The sequence below is a fragment of the Elgaria multicarinata genome, chromosome 14 (genome assembly GCF_023053635.1).
Source record: "Elgaria multicarinata webbii isolate HBS135686 ecotype San Diego chromosome 14, rElgMul1.1.pri, whole genome shotgun sequence".
NCBI classification, from domain to species: domain Eukaryota; kingdom Metazoa; phylum Chordata; class Lepidosauria; order Squamata; family Anguidae; genus Elgaria; species Elgaria multicarinata.
The window spans coordinates 10,419,045-10,438,024 of NC_086184.1; the positions used below are offsets into that span (position 1 = coordinate 10,419,045).

Consider the following 18,980-nt stretch of genomic DNA (forward strand, 5'->3'; position numbering starts at 1 on the left):
CTGCTGGTTAGTATAGACAATACTGAACTACATGGACCAATGGTCTGACTCAGTGTAAGATATAAAGGTAGTTTTCCATGTTCCCTAGTAGAGCAGAATGATTCTATGCATCTTTACCCAGAAATTAAATGGCCACTGAGTTCAGCATAGGACACTCTCAAATAAGTGTGCCTATGATTGCAGGCTTAAAACCTTTTCGTTGAGATCCTTCTGCCCCCAAAAAGGGTATGTCAGACATTTTAGGTTCAATGCCAATAACCACAAAGTGTATTCCAGCTTTTCAAATATTTATGGAATGGCTGGGGGCATGCATGCATTCGCACAGAGCCCACCCCTCCTCCTCGATATCCCAGCTGCTCCTTCCGCCTCTTTACAATTGCAATATCCTCATACCACTCTTTCAGTTAAAGGAAAGCGAGGCAAAGTCGCAGCAGCAGAGAAAGGAGATGCAGATACGGTTTTGCTACTTTTTCGTTTGCTCTGAGACAATCACTACTCGGCCTTGACAAGGGAGGCAAGTGGTAAACTGAACCTTTATTTCAACACCAAGCAGCATGGCAAATCTATTTCACAAGCTGGCTTCAGCAACACTGCATTTTATTTTATTTTTTACATTTCCAATATCAAATTCCATTGATACCAGAAATTCTAAGTACAGAACAAGACACCTTCACAAAAGAAGCTGCAGCTGTTTTACTGTAGTAGGCTGACGGGGGTAACATACACTTTTTGAAGTGGACAATAGTTACCAGTTCGAGCCCCGCTAAGACTTCATTGACCCCTGGTGGCTGCCCAATCCAACGGATTACTCCATAGAAAGGCGGGTTTTCTTTCACTTCCGCCAAAGAACCTGCTTCAAGCCCGTGCATGTTGATGGGTGTTACAGCCGCTGGTGGACTCTCTTGGGTTGCTCCAACAGTCCCCTCACCAATAACCGACTGGACAGATAAAGAGAGAGGGCTGTGTCCAATAGCATTGTTGCTGCTGGACATCTTTGTCAGACTGAAAGGCAGGGAATGAAATCTGTTTTCAGCAGATAAAGTATTTGTTGGAGGAGGCTGCAGTGGTGGTGAAGAATGCCCAAACCCAGAAGAAGAGTCGTTAAGTGATTTTGCAGAGTCTTCAGCAACTGTTGAAATTGTAAAAAGAAAGAAAAAGAGTAAATAAGCATAGGAGAGGAATTAAAATAATATTTAAGTTCCTAAACTAATGTTTCATGCTTCCCACACAAAAGAAGTAAAATATGCACGGAATCTCTCTTGGAGCAGATTCTATTATGAAAGAATGACCTACTTAAACAGCATACTGGCAGTTCCTCAAAAGAAATCGAGCAAGATGAGCAAATAATGGACAGACATTTTTCTAACGTCAGGATCAAAGACATTAAGGAGGGGCCTGAGAATTCGGAGGGTGTGTGTGGATTCAGGCCGCAATCCTATGCACATTTACCTAGGAATAAGTCCCAATGCACACAATGGTATCTACTTCTAAATAAACATCCATAGGATTGTGCTGCAAATCATGCTTTACCCTGCCAGGTAATAGCTACATTATAACTTTTCTTTTTTCTACAGCTTTTAGAACTTGACTTTGTTCTTCCTTTCACACTGTTAGTTTTATTGTCCCCTGTGCCTATTTGGTGCATTCTCCTCCCTTTCTTATTGTTTTACTATGATTTTATTAGAATGTAAGCCTATGTGCAGGGTGTTGCTGTTTTATTCTTTTACTATGTACAGCACCATATACACTGATGATGCAATAATAATAATAATAATATAAAATGAGTGGTCTGTGGAGAAGGACAAGGTTCACTAAAGCACCATCAGGCTTTGCCTTACTACACCAGCCAATAAGACTAATGGAAGCTTAGTAGCACCACAAGCACGTTAAAATAGTTTCCAGACTGTATTCCTTGCAATGTTGGTGCTCCTCAGAAATTCTTGAATGAGAAGGTGTATAATAGCGGGCATGCTTCTCTGAAAGACAGCTTGCCCATTGCTACCAAACTTTCCCTGAAACACGGAACTGTGGGGGAGTTTTTGGAGATGGACGTCTGGCCCACTCTCAGTTCAAGTAGGACCCCAGAAGCGCCGTATCAGCTTGACCAGTGCTATGCATGAATTACAATATTCCCCAGAATCCTCTGCAGCGTTCAGGGTTCTCATGACAGAATGGTTCCTTAGCAGACAAGCTGGTGTGAAAAGTGTTCTTAACAGGTAGAAAGTTTGGAGGCTTCTGTTCTAACATCATTCAACACTTAGCTAATATTTGGCTTCCAGGGTGTATTGTGCAGTTTAAGAAGAGAGACTCGTCAGGCGACACATTCGCCATAACGCAAAATGGGAGAGAGAAGGAGAAAGTATATTTGTACTATAAACTTATACTAGTATTATACTTTTTTGTGAACTGCCCAGAGAGCTCCGGCTATTGGGCGGTATAAAAATGTAATAAATAAATAAATAATAAAATAAATAAATTATACTGATATTAACATTTAAATCCCTAAACAGCTTGGGGCCAGGCTATCTAAAGGAACTCCTCCTCCCATATGTACCTGCCCGGACCCTAAGGTCATCCTCAGGGGTCCTTGTCCACGAGCCCCTGCCAAAGGAAGTGAGGCAGGTGGCTACCAGGAGGAGGGCCTTCTCTGCTGTGGCACCCCGGCTGTGGAATGAGCTCCCTAAGGAGGTTCGCTTGGCACCTACGTTATATGCTTTTAGACGCCAGGTGAAGACCTTTTTATTCTCCCAGTATTTTAACAGTCTATAAATTAATTTTAACTTTGCTGTTTTAAATCTGTGTTTTAAATTTGTATTTTTGCATTGCTGCTGTTTTAATCTTGGTTATGCTTTTATATTGTATTTTATATTATGGCTTTATACTATTGTTTTGTTTTGAATTGTCTTAAATTTGTAAACCGCCCAGAGAGCTTCAGCTATTGGGCGGTATAGAAATGCAATAAATAAATAAATAAAATAATAGTTTAACTGTAATGATTTAAAACATCCTGGGAATTATACTTTCGTGCAAATGATAAGAGTTCGCCTTTAAGAGATTTCTGTTCTCCTCTTCCCAAGCCCAGAACTTCAACCCTTGATGTTCCTAGGGAGAAGTAATGGCTGTAAACAACCTTTCCCAAGCTGGTGCCCTCCACTTGTTTTGGACTCTGATTCCCAACATTCCTGGTCATGCTAGCTGGTGGTGATGGAGTAGGGAGCCAAAACATCTGGAGGGTACCAGATGCGGGAAGGCTGACTTAAGACCAGCATGTCTTCAGTGCAGATATACAAAGAGAAAAATAAAGGAAGATGGAAGGGGCTGGAAAGGACACAAAAATATTAAAACCAGACTTCATGTTGCATGTTGGAGTTCAAGTTGGGTTCCGTGTCCGGAAAGATGGAACGCTACTATAGGGTGACCATATGAAAAGGAGGACAGGGCTCCTGTATCTTTAACAGTTGTATTGAAAAGGGAATTTCAGCAGGTGTCATTTGTATGCATGCAGCACCTGTTGAAATTTCCTCTTCATCACAATAGTTAAAGCTGCAGGTGCCCTGCCCTCTTTTAAATCCGGTCACTCTAGTATAGTTCCTGCACCTTTAACTGTTGTAATGAAGAGGGAATTTCACCAGGTTTTCCATATATACAAATGACACCTGCTGAAATTCCCTTTTCTATGCAACTGTTACAGGAGCCCTGTCCTCCTTTTCATAGGGTCACTCTAGCTACTACTGTAGAACAGCCTGTGCTCTAACCCTGTGCTCTCCAAATGTGTTTGACTACAATGCCCAACATCCTCAGTCAGTACTGACAGTTGTCCCTGATGGCTGGGGGTGATGGGTATTGTAATCCAAGACATCTAGAAGGCACCATGATTGGGAAGGCCACCCTAACATCACCAACTTGTTAGCTGAAGATATGTAAATAAATCATGAGTCAATACTCAGCACATGAGGTCACAAGCTGCTATAGCAGTAAGTTACTATTTATAAGCATTCTGCATCCTGTGCCTGCAGCCGAGCTGGTCTAATAGGGAAAGTGGGCTCAAACCTCCACAGAACGTTGCCTTGGGAGTTATCTATTATGACTGAAAAGCTCAAGTTACTACACAGTATGTGCCAAGAAAAATGCCTTGGGTTATCCAATAAACATTGGCTAGGATCCAAGGAACTGGGAAGCTTGCTCTTTTGAGCCTAGAGGGGCTTTAGACTGGTTTCTCACCCACCTCCCTCAGGACCAACTCCTACCCCCACCTATGACAAATTGCTACTGAAACAGAGGTAGGTTTTCAGAAGAAGTTGGAATATGGCACAGGGGTCAGCCTTTCAAAAGAGTTGGAAAAACAATAATTGCCCTTGGCTAGCACCAAGTAAGTAGCGTATACAGGACAATACCTATCTCAATTCAAGTACTGCCTTAAAAACGACAATTTAAACAAAATAGAAAAACTATCATTTACAAGATTGTTATCCTCCTGCAAAGGAAAGGTTAATAAGTTGAAGAGTACATTTTTAATGTACTTTAAATAAGAGTACATACAAAATTTGGGCATATGATCTGAATGCACTACCTCTTCGTAGTCATGTTCAGTTATTACATCTGTGATCAAATATTACACCTGTGATTATTATAGCCGTGATCAAAGTCTCTCATTACCTTCATCGATATACCATGTGTTTTTTGATTTCGTCTGCGGTTGGGAATCTACTGAAGAGCCGTTTAAGGTGTAAAAATATTCTGATCTGTTCCTATTTCCAGGGTCAGAGAGTGCACCTAAGACACAAACCATGTCATGAAGGAGGCAATGAAAAGAATTCTATGAAGAGTCATTGCTATATTCACATTATTATATTAACAGAAAGCAAGATGTATGGTTCTTTAAACCAAGCGTTGCTGCTAAACTTATTAAGTAATAGCAGAGACTATAGAAGAGCTACAGTTCTGCAGTTTTAGGAAAGTTGTGCAGAACTGGGGGTCATCTGGTCCAAACTCTAGAACATGGAATTACTTTCTGCACCCAAACCCTTAAACGAATCAGCCATGTTTTCACTTTGTGTTTCCAAGCTATATGGACAGTACCTTTCAGAAAACAAAGTTACATCAATCAAACAGATCTATTATTAAGCTTCCTCCCTTCAGTAGGACTTTGTCCCCTATTAATATGTTCAAGGTGAGTACAAAAACATGGATCTTCCGTTACAGAATGAATAGTTTAAAGGAATTTACTTAGAGGAGAGATCTAAACTGCCACAGATAGCTGCTCTAGGTTAGAACTTCCAGAGGCATATCCACATTAATCTGTTGTAGCAAAGACAACTTGCAGCATCTTAGAAAGACTAAAATGTATGCAGGCAACAGTTTTCTTGAACTAGTATCCATATACCTGCAAACTAAGGACAACACTTTATGCATATGATGAAGTGGACTCTAGTTCATGCAAGCTTATGCCACAATAAACGTTAATCTTGCAGCACCTAAAAGACTTCGGTTTTTAGAACAGTGGTTCTCAATCTTTAGTAATGAACACCAATTAATTTCTAGAGCATTTGAACAAAGTGCTTTGTTCAATTCGTATTTCAGCTTTTCAAAGTGGCTAACAGTAAAACACTAAACAAATCTAAATAACTAATTAAAAAATAAGACCAGATAAGTAAAAACTATAAAATCCAGTTGACCAAACTGCAAGATTTTCAGTGACCGTTAACAGTCAACTTATGAGGCCTGATTGAATAAAAATGCCTTTATCTTACAGTGGAACATCAGAGGAAACTAGCTAGACAGATGTCTTTTGCAACGAGTTTCAGAGCCTGAGAACAGCCACTGAGAAAGCTCTGTTTCTGCCAAATGTGCTTCAGGTGTTGCAGGACCAGTTCAATAATCACCTGCCTCTGAACCCCCAACACAAGGAGACTGCTTGTAGCAATACTCATTTATGAGGACAGAAGCAGCACCTGACATTTCACTAAAACAGCGGCGTAAAAGTACCTGTCGACTTCGCCTTACTGTGACTGAACCCTTTGTCACAGCCACTTCTAGAAGTAAAAGCAAGTTTGGGAGGTCTCCTGTCCTGAGTCACAGCCTCTAAAATAGAGAAGACTGTATAGGCATTTACAGTATAGAAGAATGCACAGTACAAAAGTTTAATGCATTAGCTTCAAGGCATCCATTTTGTACAAAATACGAGCATATGTAGGATATAAAACACCACGCAGTATTCTTTAGCAGTGTTGTATCCACTGACATACAAGAAATACACATGGAGCTTTAGCATCTCTCTCAACTAGGTAACACCTCTCTCAACTGCAACAACACACTCATAAGCAAGAACCACACAATGGAAACACATGTGACTTGGGACACCCCAAACTATTAAATAAGGGCCACAACTTCTATTAACATACCACCATTTCTTCAGTACATCACTCATTGGACACTTTGCTTCCCAGGTTTTATGGCATGCAACCATTTTACTTATACTGAAGCAAAAAGCATTTTGGCTGGATTTGTTCTCACAGTGAAATTACACAGATGAAACAGAGTTTTTAGCATGTATTTCCCCTCCCCAAGAATCAACTATGGAGTACGTTGCAAAATGTAGTCTTAAGAGATAGGACAGATCAAACAAAACTCCAAAGAAATTGACTTCAGTTTTTTTTGCTGTTGTTGTTGTTTCCTGCATGGTTTGGGAGCAACAAATACTTATCACAATTTCAGGCTTAGTCTTTTGTTTAGTTTTACATCTCATAATTTGGTTAACAAACAGGAACAGCTCTTGTAACAAAAAAAAGATGATCCCCTCTTTTAAACACCAACATCAATATTTCCCCTTTTTTCTGCTCAAGGTCTGGGTAAAGAAAAACATATTAGGGGTGGGAAAAGAAAGCTGAACATGCATAGTAAGCAGTAATTTCAATTTTAAAAATTGTGCTTTTTCTGCTTTTCACTAAATAGGGCTCCTCACCAAAATAACATGTTATCACATGCATAGAAAATTGCTATTTCCTTTGCATAACATCTGAGGATTTTCAACCATGCCAGATATCCATTAAAGAGTTCAAATAAAAATGTCTTTATGTTTCATAATCGGAATATAGCTGTTCAATTACATTTTAACCAAGTTGCCTCTTGGGAATAACACTATTAACACACTTCAGTTCCTTTCGCTGGAGTACATTAGCTTATCTCATGCCAGCCAGACAAGAAAACATCCCTTGGAAAGACTGGTCTTTCAAGGAAAATGTACTAGCATGTTTTTTAAAAAAAAGAGAGAGCGAGAGAAAGCAGCAGCAGAGCATTGCCTGAAGTTCTTACAAGATGACAATTATGCTTAAAATGGCAAATACTCTATACCAGGGGCAGGCAACCTTTTTGGAGCTGTGGGCACATTTGGCATTTCTTTTCAAGGCTGAGAGTGCATTTTTCTCATGGTTGTTTCAGTCCACTCGCACTTCTTTATTGGGAACTCCACTTTTCTTGACCCCCACTTCTTCTGTATCCTCCCTGCTCAGGGTTTCTTTTCACTACTGCCTCCCTTTTCACCCCTGCTGTTCCATCCTCAGCAGCAAGGAAGCAGGAAAACAGCAGATCGGAAGGTAAGTCTGCTGATCTTCTGACTTCCTGCTTCTTAGATGCTAAGCGCGGAAGGAGGTGGAAGCAGTGGCAAGTGGGAGAGGACCACAGGGGTCTGATGGGAGCACTGGGGGATCCTGGTGGGCGCCAGAGCGCTGGGTTGCCGACCCAAGCCCTATACCACCTGCCTTACAATTAGGGCCCCATTTAATCAAAGAAGGTATTTTGAAGTCCATGTTTTTGTTTTTAGTTAACATTTTGTCTTGTCTTCTCTAAAGACGATGTACATCACAACACTTGCTGCATCCTGTCCTTCAGAGTGTACCTCTGAATACCAGTTGTTGGGGAACACGAGTGGGAGGATGCTATTGTGCTCAGGTCCTGCTTGTGCATTTCCCATGGGCATTTGGTTGGCCGTTGTGGAAACAGTGTGCCTGACTATAGGCTTTTGGTCTCATCCAGCAGGGCTCTTGTCATCTCATGCATCCATCCCTGGCTCACTCAATGAAGTCTTACTCAGAATGAAAGGTATTAGGTTCACCTGAAACCATTCTACTCTGTTCCCCTGCCCTCCCAGGAGTTTTGAAGAAAAGACTCCTTTGCTATGGGCCTGGGTTCACTTTTAAAACCCTGCTCCCCTTCCCCTGAACGTTTGAGACACTCTCCTGCCTCACAGGACTGATGCTGATGCTTCCAACCTCCCTGGCAATTCAGTCATGAGCCTTTCTGTTCAGGGCCAGTGACAGGGCCCTCTGGCAACCAGGTGTTTTCTCTGTTTCTCATCATGCCAATGCAGCTCGCCGTAGCTGATCCTGACAGGGCGAGTCAACACCTTCCTTTCGTTCAGAAAGACTCAGTCATAAGGCCCAAACTCTGCAATATTCCAATCATGTATGCAGCATATAGGTGACGCTGCTACTTCAGTTCCAAACAGGAAAAAAATAGCATTCTGATAACAGGGAGGAAAGAACAGATTGCCTGTGGTTCTGAGCACTACTCACAAATGCCAATTCTTTTGTGAAACCATATGTGGGCATCACTAGGAACATATTCCTTTGAGGAAAGTGTAAGAAAACAATCCATTACACAATGCCCTCCTTGCTAAGCAAATAATACCATATGAAAGATGTAGAGCCACCTGGAGAGGCATTATACACTATTTCTCAATATCTATGGGCTTTAAAATATTCTCAGACTTGTAATTAAGCAGTCACCTGGCCAATAGTGACAAATAAGAACTGCCTCCCCATTTCTTCCTTAACCCACACAATGGTTGGGTTCACACAACACGGCAAGGTAGAATATGGGTTGAGTGTGGCTTGAGGTGTACATAGAGAAGTATGAAGCCTGAGGACTTTGAGTAGCATTTCCAGAAGTCAAAGTAGGTGTGGATTAAACCAAATAGCAAAGCACTACCACACTATCAAAGTCAATCCCTGGATTAGTGGACTTACTTCCCAGAAAACATATTTAAGAATGAAATGAAAGGATCCGGTCTTTAGTAGCACAAAGACTGGAATGAGATGCAAGTAAGCATGCTAAGAATTGGGCTTGCTTACTCTTTAAAAATATATATAAATACAAAAAAAGCATACCTGGGAGAACGTCGTTGATATGCAAGAGAAGTGTGCTTTCAACACTCGCAAAACTACAGAGCTGCTGTCCATTGTATCTTCCATCCCAATTGCCAATTGGATTATCCTAAAAATCATTTTTAAAACACCATTATGCGTTGCCTGAAGGTATTCATGAAGGCATCTACAAGGTTTAATAAGAGGTCTTGGCTACATGCAGCCTAGAGAGAATGCACAAGCTTTCACAGAAATACAAACACTCGCTCTGCAACAGCATTTCAAGTGCAGCAGTTGTAGAATTCTCATTCTGTATTCTGCATTTAGAGAAACAGCTCTGCAATATAGGTTGGCTTCAAATGTAGCATGACATTCATACAATGACGACTGTGTTTATTTATTTTAAAAAAACCTCCCATGTGGTGGGAAAGCTTGTCAGCTACACAGACATTCCACAACTGAAGCCATTAACCGCAGGTACATAAATGGCTTTCCTACTTGCCTGAAGGATCTTTTACCACTCTGGCAGTAAGAGGCAGCTTCCAATACTGAGATGTCATGCCTGCTTCCTTACAAAATAGCAAGGGTAAGGCAGTACTTCCATTTATATTTAAAAGTGCAAAATATTTTATTTCCTTTTTGCAATGTTGAAGGCCTACTAATATTTAAGAGTATAACAGTTCAGCTTCATTCTTATTTTTATTTCAAATCCCCAATAAGCCTTCTGATTTCACAATGTAAGTAGGGTGTAAATGAGGAATAGTATATATTACTGAAATGCTTTTGAGATGCACATACACGCACATATTCACATTAAACAAGAGCCTTGCATTCTTCCTGCAGGCAAAAACTGATGTGTCCATCTTTCCAGAGGAGAACTGAAAAAGATCAGTAGTGCCAACCCTGAAACGTTATTTAGCAAAGCAGGCTGGTCATTAGAAGCAATTAAGAACAGATATTTTGCCTTGTCAGTTTCAAGTAAGATTTAATAGGGCCTTGTAAATAACCTACCAAAGTTATTAGACCATAAGATAAATTTACTAGCCTGTCTGCCCACGTGTCTCCAGGTTAATCATTTCTGGCCCAACAAAGAAGTAATAAAACTTTTGTAAAGCTGCATCGCCTGATCCCATGGAAGAGATTGTCTCTCACCCTGGGCAATCAGGCAACTGGCTATTTCCAAACTCAATACATTGTACCTGATGCTAAACAAAGTTGCTGGGTGGCAACTGTATATGCCAAAAAGTCATATGCAGCTTGCAAATATTCCTCCCATCCACCAATATTGCATGTACTTCAATTTTAACACACATGCAAAAAGTTATAAGAGTCAGATGAGTTTCTTACCATGTCCACTCCAACAACGTATCCTAAACTCTCGTTTCCTGGTAAGACATCACAGAATATAACTGTCCCATACTCTATATTCTTCCCTATCTTCACAGAAACCCTGGAGTTGAGCTCCAAAGGAGGAAGGTCTACCTGCATTGAGTCAACTGGAGCTGCATAGTCATTCTCCAGTTCATTGTCATCATCTTCCACCAGCTCTAGTTTGTCTAGTGCAACAAACACTCCACAGTCCTCGTCACATCTGAACAGCTGTTTGCCTTGGTACTGTCCATCAGTAAAACCCTGACCACGACCTTCTTCCTAGATTTCCAGGAGAAAAACATAATTTGTTAAGCAGGAGGAACTAGAACATTGGACTTATGAGAGATCCTGGCTCAGCCATGAAGCTCACTGGTTGTTCTTAGGCTAGTCACTCACACTCTCAACACAAACTGCCTCAGTTTAGTTGCAAGGATAGAATGGTACAGGGAGGCACACTACCATCCTGAATTCCTCAGAGGAGAAATGGGCTACAAAATGCTATGCATCTTTTCAGATTGTACGTTGTTGCACAAACAAAAACTGTGTGACCAAGTGTGCAATGTCTTTAAAAAAATACTTACCAGAAGCTCCACTCCAAAAAATATCCCAGAAAGCGCTCTCTCCTGTATCAAGGGTCCTCTAAAGCGAACAACTCCAGGATATTTCTCATCACCTGATCTCAGCTGTACTTTCACCGGCGAGCCAAGCTCAATGTGGAGGCCCTTACTCAGTCTACCTTTGCTTTTAAATATAGTGTATCTTTCCTCACAGTTGGTAATTGCCAATAGCAGCTCCGCTCGTTGCTCATCTATATCAACAACTTCTTTCTCGTCCACAAGCAGAACTGCATGGGGATGTTCCAAAATCTTGATACCTATTTGCGATTTTTTGCTTTTGGACGAAGGGTTGTTTCTGGCATGTCCTCCTGAAGACCGGTCTTGAACAAATTGTCCAATGCTACCCTTCGGTACTTTTAATAGCTTGTGAGTCTGTTTGTCTATAATGCTGCATTCCTGGAGAAGCAAATAAAATATACGCTCTTCCCAATAGGATGAGCCGCCTTTTTCTTGACTCCATAAGTCTGAACTCATTGTGTTTCAAGCTTTGTATGCATACAAAGAAGAATCTTCAAGACAGCCAAGTTGCCAGAATAACTGCAAACATATTGGAAGATTCCACTAAAAGGCCCCAGCTCCAATAATGAGTTAATGATTCTTCATCCATGTCCTAGTGAGCTAAATCCAGAACAGATGACCTGGGGCACAAAAATAAAAGATGGCATCACTGAAGGCTGAAGGACCTCATAATAAGAGTAAAGCATAAGAAAACAAACCACTTTTGTAAGCAAACATCATCCCTGACTTTTATAGACCTATGACAGCAACCAGCTGGCAAGGAAGAGAGCACTTTTAGGTAGTCAAAAGGTCACGTTGAAGATTTTCTCTGCATGATAAAACTGACTTACTAGTACATTTTCTATTCATTATCACTGCCAATTTATAAGATTGGCAATATGCAGTATGATTCCTCTGTGAATTTCTTATTTATACCTTGAACAAGTGCAAAGCTGTTTCTGATCTGCTACTGTAAAGCAGAATAGCTTCCCCACTTATAAAAGGAGAATGAATCTAATATATACAGGTTTTGGACGGAAGGAAAAGAGACAGACAACTACTATTTCACAGCCCAGTAACTGATTACAGAGAACTATTACAGCAGTGCATGTCTAATTATTTTGGCATACAAAAACACCACACATGTAAAGCAAATACGATATCGTGAAAACAGCAAGTAGGTTAACCATTTCTAGAAATAGCTCAGTGGAAGAAAAGTCCATGGCCATACTATCATTCAGTCAAAGCTGCTCTTAGTGAGGACATGTTTCCCAAACAAGATCAGAACAAAATAAATCAGAGATAGAACTCGCTTGGCTTCTAGGGGCAGGACGGTTTTGATGGTAAAAGGTCATCTAAGACAGAAGACCCAGCTTTGTGCCTCCCATTCTCCCCCCACCCCACCCCAATATTTCAATAGCATTCATAGTAACTTTATAGGTGAAAAAACAACCAATATGTAGGCATTATTATACTATACATGACTGGAAGAACTGTTGACTTCAAATGCAGGTCTGCCCCAAGCACGGGGGTCTGCCACAAGTACGGTAAGCAGGGGGGAGGCACACAAATACCCACTAAGCTTATCCCCACACTTCATCCACATAAATCTTTTTTCCCCAGCACTACAAAGATGAAAGATGCATTGCAGGGAGGGGGGAGGCAGAAGAGAATGGGGAAGACAATGGGTGGAGCATTCATCACCCACTTACTCACGGCTTTGATTTAAATTGTATCCCTTCCCTATTTAGGTGCAGGTGGCTGGGACATTTGCAGACTTGAATCTGCCCTCATCATATGCAGTTTGGTCTGTATTTAAACTATACTTTGGGGTGAGTAGCATTATTTGTTTCTCTCCCATATGTATGTTGTTTTGTTTTTAGAGAATTAACTAATTGGAGCTGATTTTTATATAGGTTTAATTAGTCTGTTCAGAAATCAAGGAAATTTTGGAGGCTAAAAGACTCAAAAAGTAATGGCTATAACTAATGTATACCTACAAAACAACACACTGGACAAACAAACATGGGAACAGCCCATGACAGATGTAGGAACTGAAGCCATAGCCCCAAGGTTTTAGCCACTGAAGTACACTTTTACATACAATCATCTTATTTTGAGCAAAACTAAGTTGTTGTTCAAAATCTTCTCTCAGCTATGCAAGAGCCATTTGCATGTGAGCAGATCCACCACAGCTGGAAGACCTAAATGACCCAACCAACAACCTGTGTGGAGCCAAACATGTTGGTCTTTCCCCTAGAATTCACATTCCCTGGAATAGACTGACATGCTTAGCCTCACCCATGCAGTTATGTCACTTACACATTCTCATGAATAAACAGCTTCCAAGTGGGCAGGAGAACACTTAAAAGTTACCTATATTATCCCCAAGTAACCCAAGAGTTTTGTGACACAAGTATAATACCAGCTACTCTTAGATTACTTTTTAAAAGCATTCCATTAAAAGATGATGGGTCTATTAACAGCTTTAAGGCATGTTCAGAGGTGGACACCAGAAAACATCATATGTGCATGAGACAAACACATGCTTGGAAATATGTATCCTATATATACACTCACTAGAGATTGACAAGAACTCCCTGACAATTATAAGCTTGGTCTCGCTGCCATGCAATGGACAGAAACGTGCTTGGAATCAGACATCCAAAATAAAGAAGAGGAGCTGGCGATCATCTTTATGCTATGCATTCCAGATATATCTAGGTGGCTGTATGCTACATGGCTCAGTCTGATTCTTACAGTCTTGGTTCAGTTCAACCTGCTCCTTCCGAAATACTAAATAAGCTGATATATAGGAAAGACTGATTATTACTGATTACATTTGCATCCTACCCAACCTCCAGTGAGCTCACAATATCATTTTATATTCAGACCACCGCAAGATGTGCTGATGCGCTCATGAGGACTTTTAAAAACTGTGAGCAGATAAATCGATCAACAAATATTTGTCAAGATATCTAAATGTACAATGGTACTGTGCATACCAGAGAAAAAATATGGGGGATTCCATAACTTTTATGCTTTGCCTGTGAGCTTTGCAGTAACATCTGGCTGGGTGCTGCTGGGAAGAGGATGCTGAACTTTGGACTGATCCAGCAAGGCAGTTCTTGAGGCAAGAGAAGGTGGAAAACCAGAAAGCACATACAATTTGCTGTGTGTGCTCTCCAGTGCATGTCTCTCCCACAAGGAACAGATATCTGCCTTGAAACAAGTCAAACCACTGGACCTCAGAAATGTAAAATTCCCGGAAATTTCACAAGCCATGAAAAAAAAACATTTTATTTGATGTTAGTGAAGTATTTTTCTCCCTTTCTCTTCCTTCCCCATATCTTGGCAGGATGCTGATGTATTGTCTGTTAGAAAAGTCAAAAATTGAATATAGGAAAATAATTGGGCAGCTTAAGTGGGGATGAGAGTATGTTGGGGAAGAGGGAGACTTTTCAGCAGAGGCGCCTTCATTACCAATTCCCCTCCCTGAAGAAGTTTAGCAGGCCAAACCTAATTTCACTTTCTGGAAACTAATGAAAACTTATTCCAGCAGGAATCAGGAGGTGGGAGGCAAAGTTACATTCAAGTTGATGTTGTTTTATTTGCTGCCAATTGGCTGACTTACACATATTTTTAAATGTTATTTTAAAACATTAGCATTCCTGGCTTATTTATTTCATTATGTGTATATCCCATCTTTCTTCCAAGGAGCTCAAGGCAGCACACATGGCTCTACTCAACCTTGCATTTTATCCTCACAAAAATCCTTGCAAGGTAGGTTAGGATGACCAAAGATCAACCGGTGAGCAGGGATTTCAATCTGAGTCTCTGCTAGCCCTCGTCTGACGCTCTAGCCACGACATACCGCTGGCCTTCTAGAGTTCACTTCATCAGATGCATGAAGTGTTATCATCAATATACTGTGAAACAAAGAGATTGGCAACCGTGAAGTTCAAGGGAGGAACCACCTGTGACATTTCTATGCAGCTACAAAATAAGCATGCTGATCATTCACAATATCAGCAACTGGCTACAACACACCAGAAAAGCTAGGAAAGTGTTATGACCAGTTACTGCAGTTAGAAATTTTTACTAGGCTTGCACACATTTGAGCTCTGCACAGGACCTTTCTTACCTGTTGCACTTCATTGCCGGTTTAAAAAAAAAAACACCCTTCTCAACACATGTATGACTCTACAGCTGTATTTGGCTAATCATATGTTGACATTAAATAAAGAGATGTACAAACCTCTTGCCAGAACATACAGTCCCTTCATTCCTCCCTTTGTTGTGAGACATTAGCAGGCTAAGAAACCTCTAACCAACCATAGCTTCCCATTTCATTTTAAGATGGAAAATAAGGTTACCAGATTCATAACAAGCCAGGACACCCAACCACGCTTGAAGTCAGTTTAATATCTTGGATTATTCTGAAATTAGTAAACATAGCTCCTCGGTAAAAATGTAACAGCAAGTATGTTTAATTAGAGGCTTCCTGGTTTAACTGAGGTGCACACAAAGGATCCAAGTGTGAGCAAAAAGCCTGTGCATATTTTAATTTAAGGTGCAACCCTACACATGTTCAGACAGAAAAAAGTTCTACAATTCCCAGACAACCATATTTATAGGACAATTTTCTGTCTAAGCAAGTATAGGATTGCACCCTTAATAAGCTATGACAAGATTACCTGAAAGAGCTCTTTCTCTGTCCAGCAACTTGCATTTGATTAAGCAGATTCCCGCCCACAAAACCTTCTACCACCATAAGGCAACAATCCTATACACACTTACCTGGAATAGGTTTTATTTCTGAGGTAGACATGCCTAGGATTGTACTGTAAATCTGTTAGTGTAAGGTGCCACAGGCCTTGGTTTTTGCTACAGCAGACATACATAGCTACCCTTCCAGAATAAGTTATTATGCAAACTCCATTAAAAAATAAACTAAATCAATTAACGTCCCAAGAGTACGTAACTTAAAAAACTAAAACAGTTGACTGACTGAAAAGAAAAAAGAGAAAATAGCCCACCACAATAAAATGAAAAATACAAGCAATGTTAAATAGTTGCTTTTAATGTAGAACCACCAACATGTATGTATGGTGGTTTATACAGAAGTCAAGACACCAGGTGTCTGCCCCAAGGAGTTTACAATCTAACATTTGACACAATGGAAGGGAAGCTGCAGCAGGGCCGACGGAGGAAAGCATGTACCATTATTACTACTGCGTATGTATAATATACATATATATGTAATATTAAAATCATTTCAAAATGGAAACGAAAGAGAAGAGGAGAGGAAGACGAATGACTCTCCCCAGCCCTGCAGAAGATATGGAAACCTCAAAAAGAAAAGGAAACTCAAACATAATTTAAAAATAAAATCCCAGAAGTACGTAACACAATAAAATAAAACACATTTTGACTGCCGGGGGGGGGGGGGGAGAAAAAATAATCCCCACAAAACAAAGAATAACACCATAACCATTGCTATTTTTTTATATGTAGCACTAACCACCAACGTGGAAAGAGCTTTGCAGGGAACACAAGAGGCCAGGTCCCTGCCCCGAGGAGTTTGCAGTCTAAAATTCGCCAGACAGGAAAGGAAGACAATGCAGGGGACGACAGGTGGAAGAAAATACCATTGTTCAATGTAGTCTATGAATGTAATTTAGATTGTATGTACAGAGCCAGTGTGGTGTAGTGGCTAAGGTGTTGGACTGGGAGTCGGGAGACCCAGGTTCTAGTCCCCACTCGGCCATGGAAACTCACTGGGTGACTTTGGGCCAGTTACAGACTCTCAGCCCAACCTACCTCACAGGGTTGTTGTTGTAAGGATATCATGGAGAGGAGAAGGATTATGTGCAACGCCTTGGTTTCCTTGAAGGAAAAAAGGTGGGATATAAATGTAAAAATAAATAAATAAATGCAATATACCAAAAGTAAAGCAGAGCACCTGGCAATGTGCTATAATAATAATAATAATAATAATAATAATAATAATAATAATAATTAAAAAAATTGTTTGTTACCCGCCTCTCCCTCTAGATCAAGGCAAGGTACAGCACAATACAACACAATAATAGTGAGAATGGCATACTGGGGGTGGACTTAGGCAGTAATCCTTGGTTTGAGAATTGGGGTCTTACAAGGATTGGCCCCATTTTCAGCAATGAAATGCCATAGAGTCTATGATGTTCCAAGGCTGTGTGGTGTAGTGGTTAGAGTGTTGAACTGGGAAGTTGGGAGACCCGGGTTCTGGTTGCTATTCAGCCATGGAAACCCACTGGGTGACTCTGGGCCAGTCACAGACTCTCAGCCCAGCCTACCTCACAGGGTTGTTGTTGTGAGGATAAAATGGAGAGGAGGAGGATTATGTACGCCGCCTTGGGTTCCTGGGAGGGGAAAAAGGCGGGATATAAATGTAATAAATAAATATAATATAATAAAAATTAATTATATAGGAAAGCGGAAGAGGAAAGGAAGGCTAAGAAGTGGGGAAGGGGAACCCAGTCTCCTCACCCCTGTAAAAGACGCTCAATTCCAACGCCTTCCGCCGGTCCCTAATATAAACGGCGCTCCTCCCCAGCACAGGCTGCAATCCCCCCCCCCTCCATACACACACGCCTCCTCCTCCGCAGCCCCGTCCCGCCACTCACCGCTCCGTGTCCGGCCCAGGGCCGTCGTCGTCGTCGCCAGGTATTATTACCATCCTTCGCCCCGGCGCCCTCCGCCTGGCCGGGTTCGCTCAAGGGCTCTCCTGTCCTTCCCCTCACGACGCCTCAGGCGGCCCCCTCAGAAGCGCAGCCGCCGACGCCTCATCCTCATCCCCTCAGAAGCCCACGGCAGCGGCTTCACGGAGCACGCCCTACACTGCTGCTACATGCCAGCGCTCCGCTCCGCCTCCTGCCGCGACGCAGCCAATAGCGCGACGCGGAGGAAAATACCCTTCCTTCCTATTGGCTCCTCTCAAGCTAATCCCCACCTCTTTCTCTCTCGCTCTCTCCGCCACCGGGACGGAGGGAATTTCCAACATTGCCAGCCCACTCCGTCAAGTTTGGTTGGAGAAGCAGTATGTAAAAAAAAAAAAAAAAAGAGCGTGTAATACAGACGTCGGATTGGCTGACTAGGTTGATTTCTGCTTGGTTACTGGCTGGGAAAGGAAGGCGGGTCCTCATCCTCGCCCTGTAGGCGAAGACATATGCGGATTGGATGAATCAACCTTGCTCCCGCCCACTCACCTTTCCATTTGCTATTATGGAAAGGGCGGAGATAAAAATGGATGGTGGGTTATAATTGGATAATATCTTCCAGCCTCCGTTAGCTATTGGTCACAGAGGCATAGAAAAAAAATGGGTTCATAAACAGTATTGCAAAATGTTTTGTGGTATGTGTCATTTTTCCATTTCTATCGGGCTCTTGTTAAACGCGCAGAGAGTGGATTACAATTAATTTATATATTATAATATAGAATATTCTAACAAAGTATAGATATAGATATAGATATACACATATATATGCTAAGATAATTTTTCTAGGCAAGAAAATGCATTAAAATAGTTACTAATTATATATTTTTATTTATTTGTAACATTTACGTCCCGCTGAATCTGTCTGCAGATGTAAACATCTAAACATTAACATAAACATACCAAAAAAAAATATTTACCAAAAAAATTATTATTATTATTATTTTGCTAAATCTGGACACTAATGTAAATGAATACACTTTTGCAAAGACATTTTATTAGATGAGATCCAACCAGAACCTAATGTTTTTAAAATAGTAATAGCAGGTAAAAATAATAAATGAAAATTTCATTAGTTGTATAATCGCATAAAAATG

At 41.0% G+C, this 18,980-nt stretch overlaps 1 protein-coding gene across 3 annotated transcripts in view; it reads right to left on the minus strand.

The window, feature by feature from the left end:
* Window positions 1-17,949, minus strand: part of CYLD (CYLD lysine 63 deubiquitinase) — a 28,143-nt gene extending 10,194 nt beyond the window's left edge. The window contains exons 1-7 of one of the 3 annotated variants that reach the window (XM_063141387.1): window positions 17,794-17,948; window positions 11,093-11,766; window positions 10,623-10,790; window positions 9,165-9,270; window positions 5,986-6,081; window positions 4,657-4,773; window positions 750-1,129 (exon numbers count right to left, since the gene is read on the minus strand). In XM_063141387.1, coding sequence (XP_062997457.1) covers window positions 750-1,129; window positions 4,657-4,773; window positions 5,986-6,081; window positions 9,165-9,270; window positions 10,623-10,790; window positions 11,093-11,602 — 1,377 coding nt within the window. In that variant the 5' untranslated portion in view covers window positions 11,603-11,766; window positions 17,794-17,948. Of the gene's footprint in view, window positions 1-749; window positions 1,130-4,656; window positions 4,774-5,985; window positions 6,082-9,164; window positions 9,271-10,487; window positions 10,791-11,092; window positions 11,767-17,793 lie in introns of all 3 variants that reach the window. The other 2 variants (XM_063141385.1, XM_063141386.1) reach the window with 2 other exon arrangements.
* Between the last annotated feature and the right edge of the window lie 1,031 nt (window positions 17,950-18,980).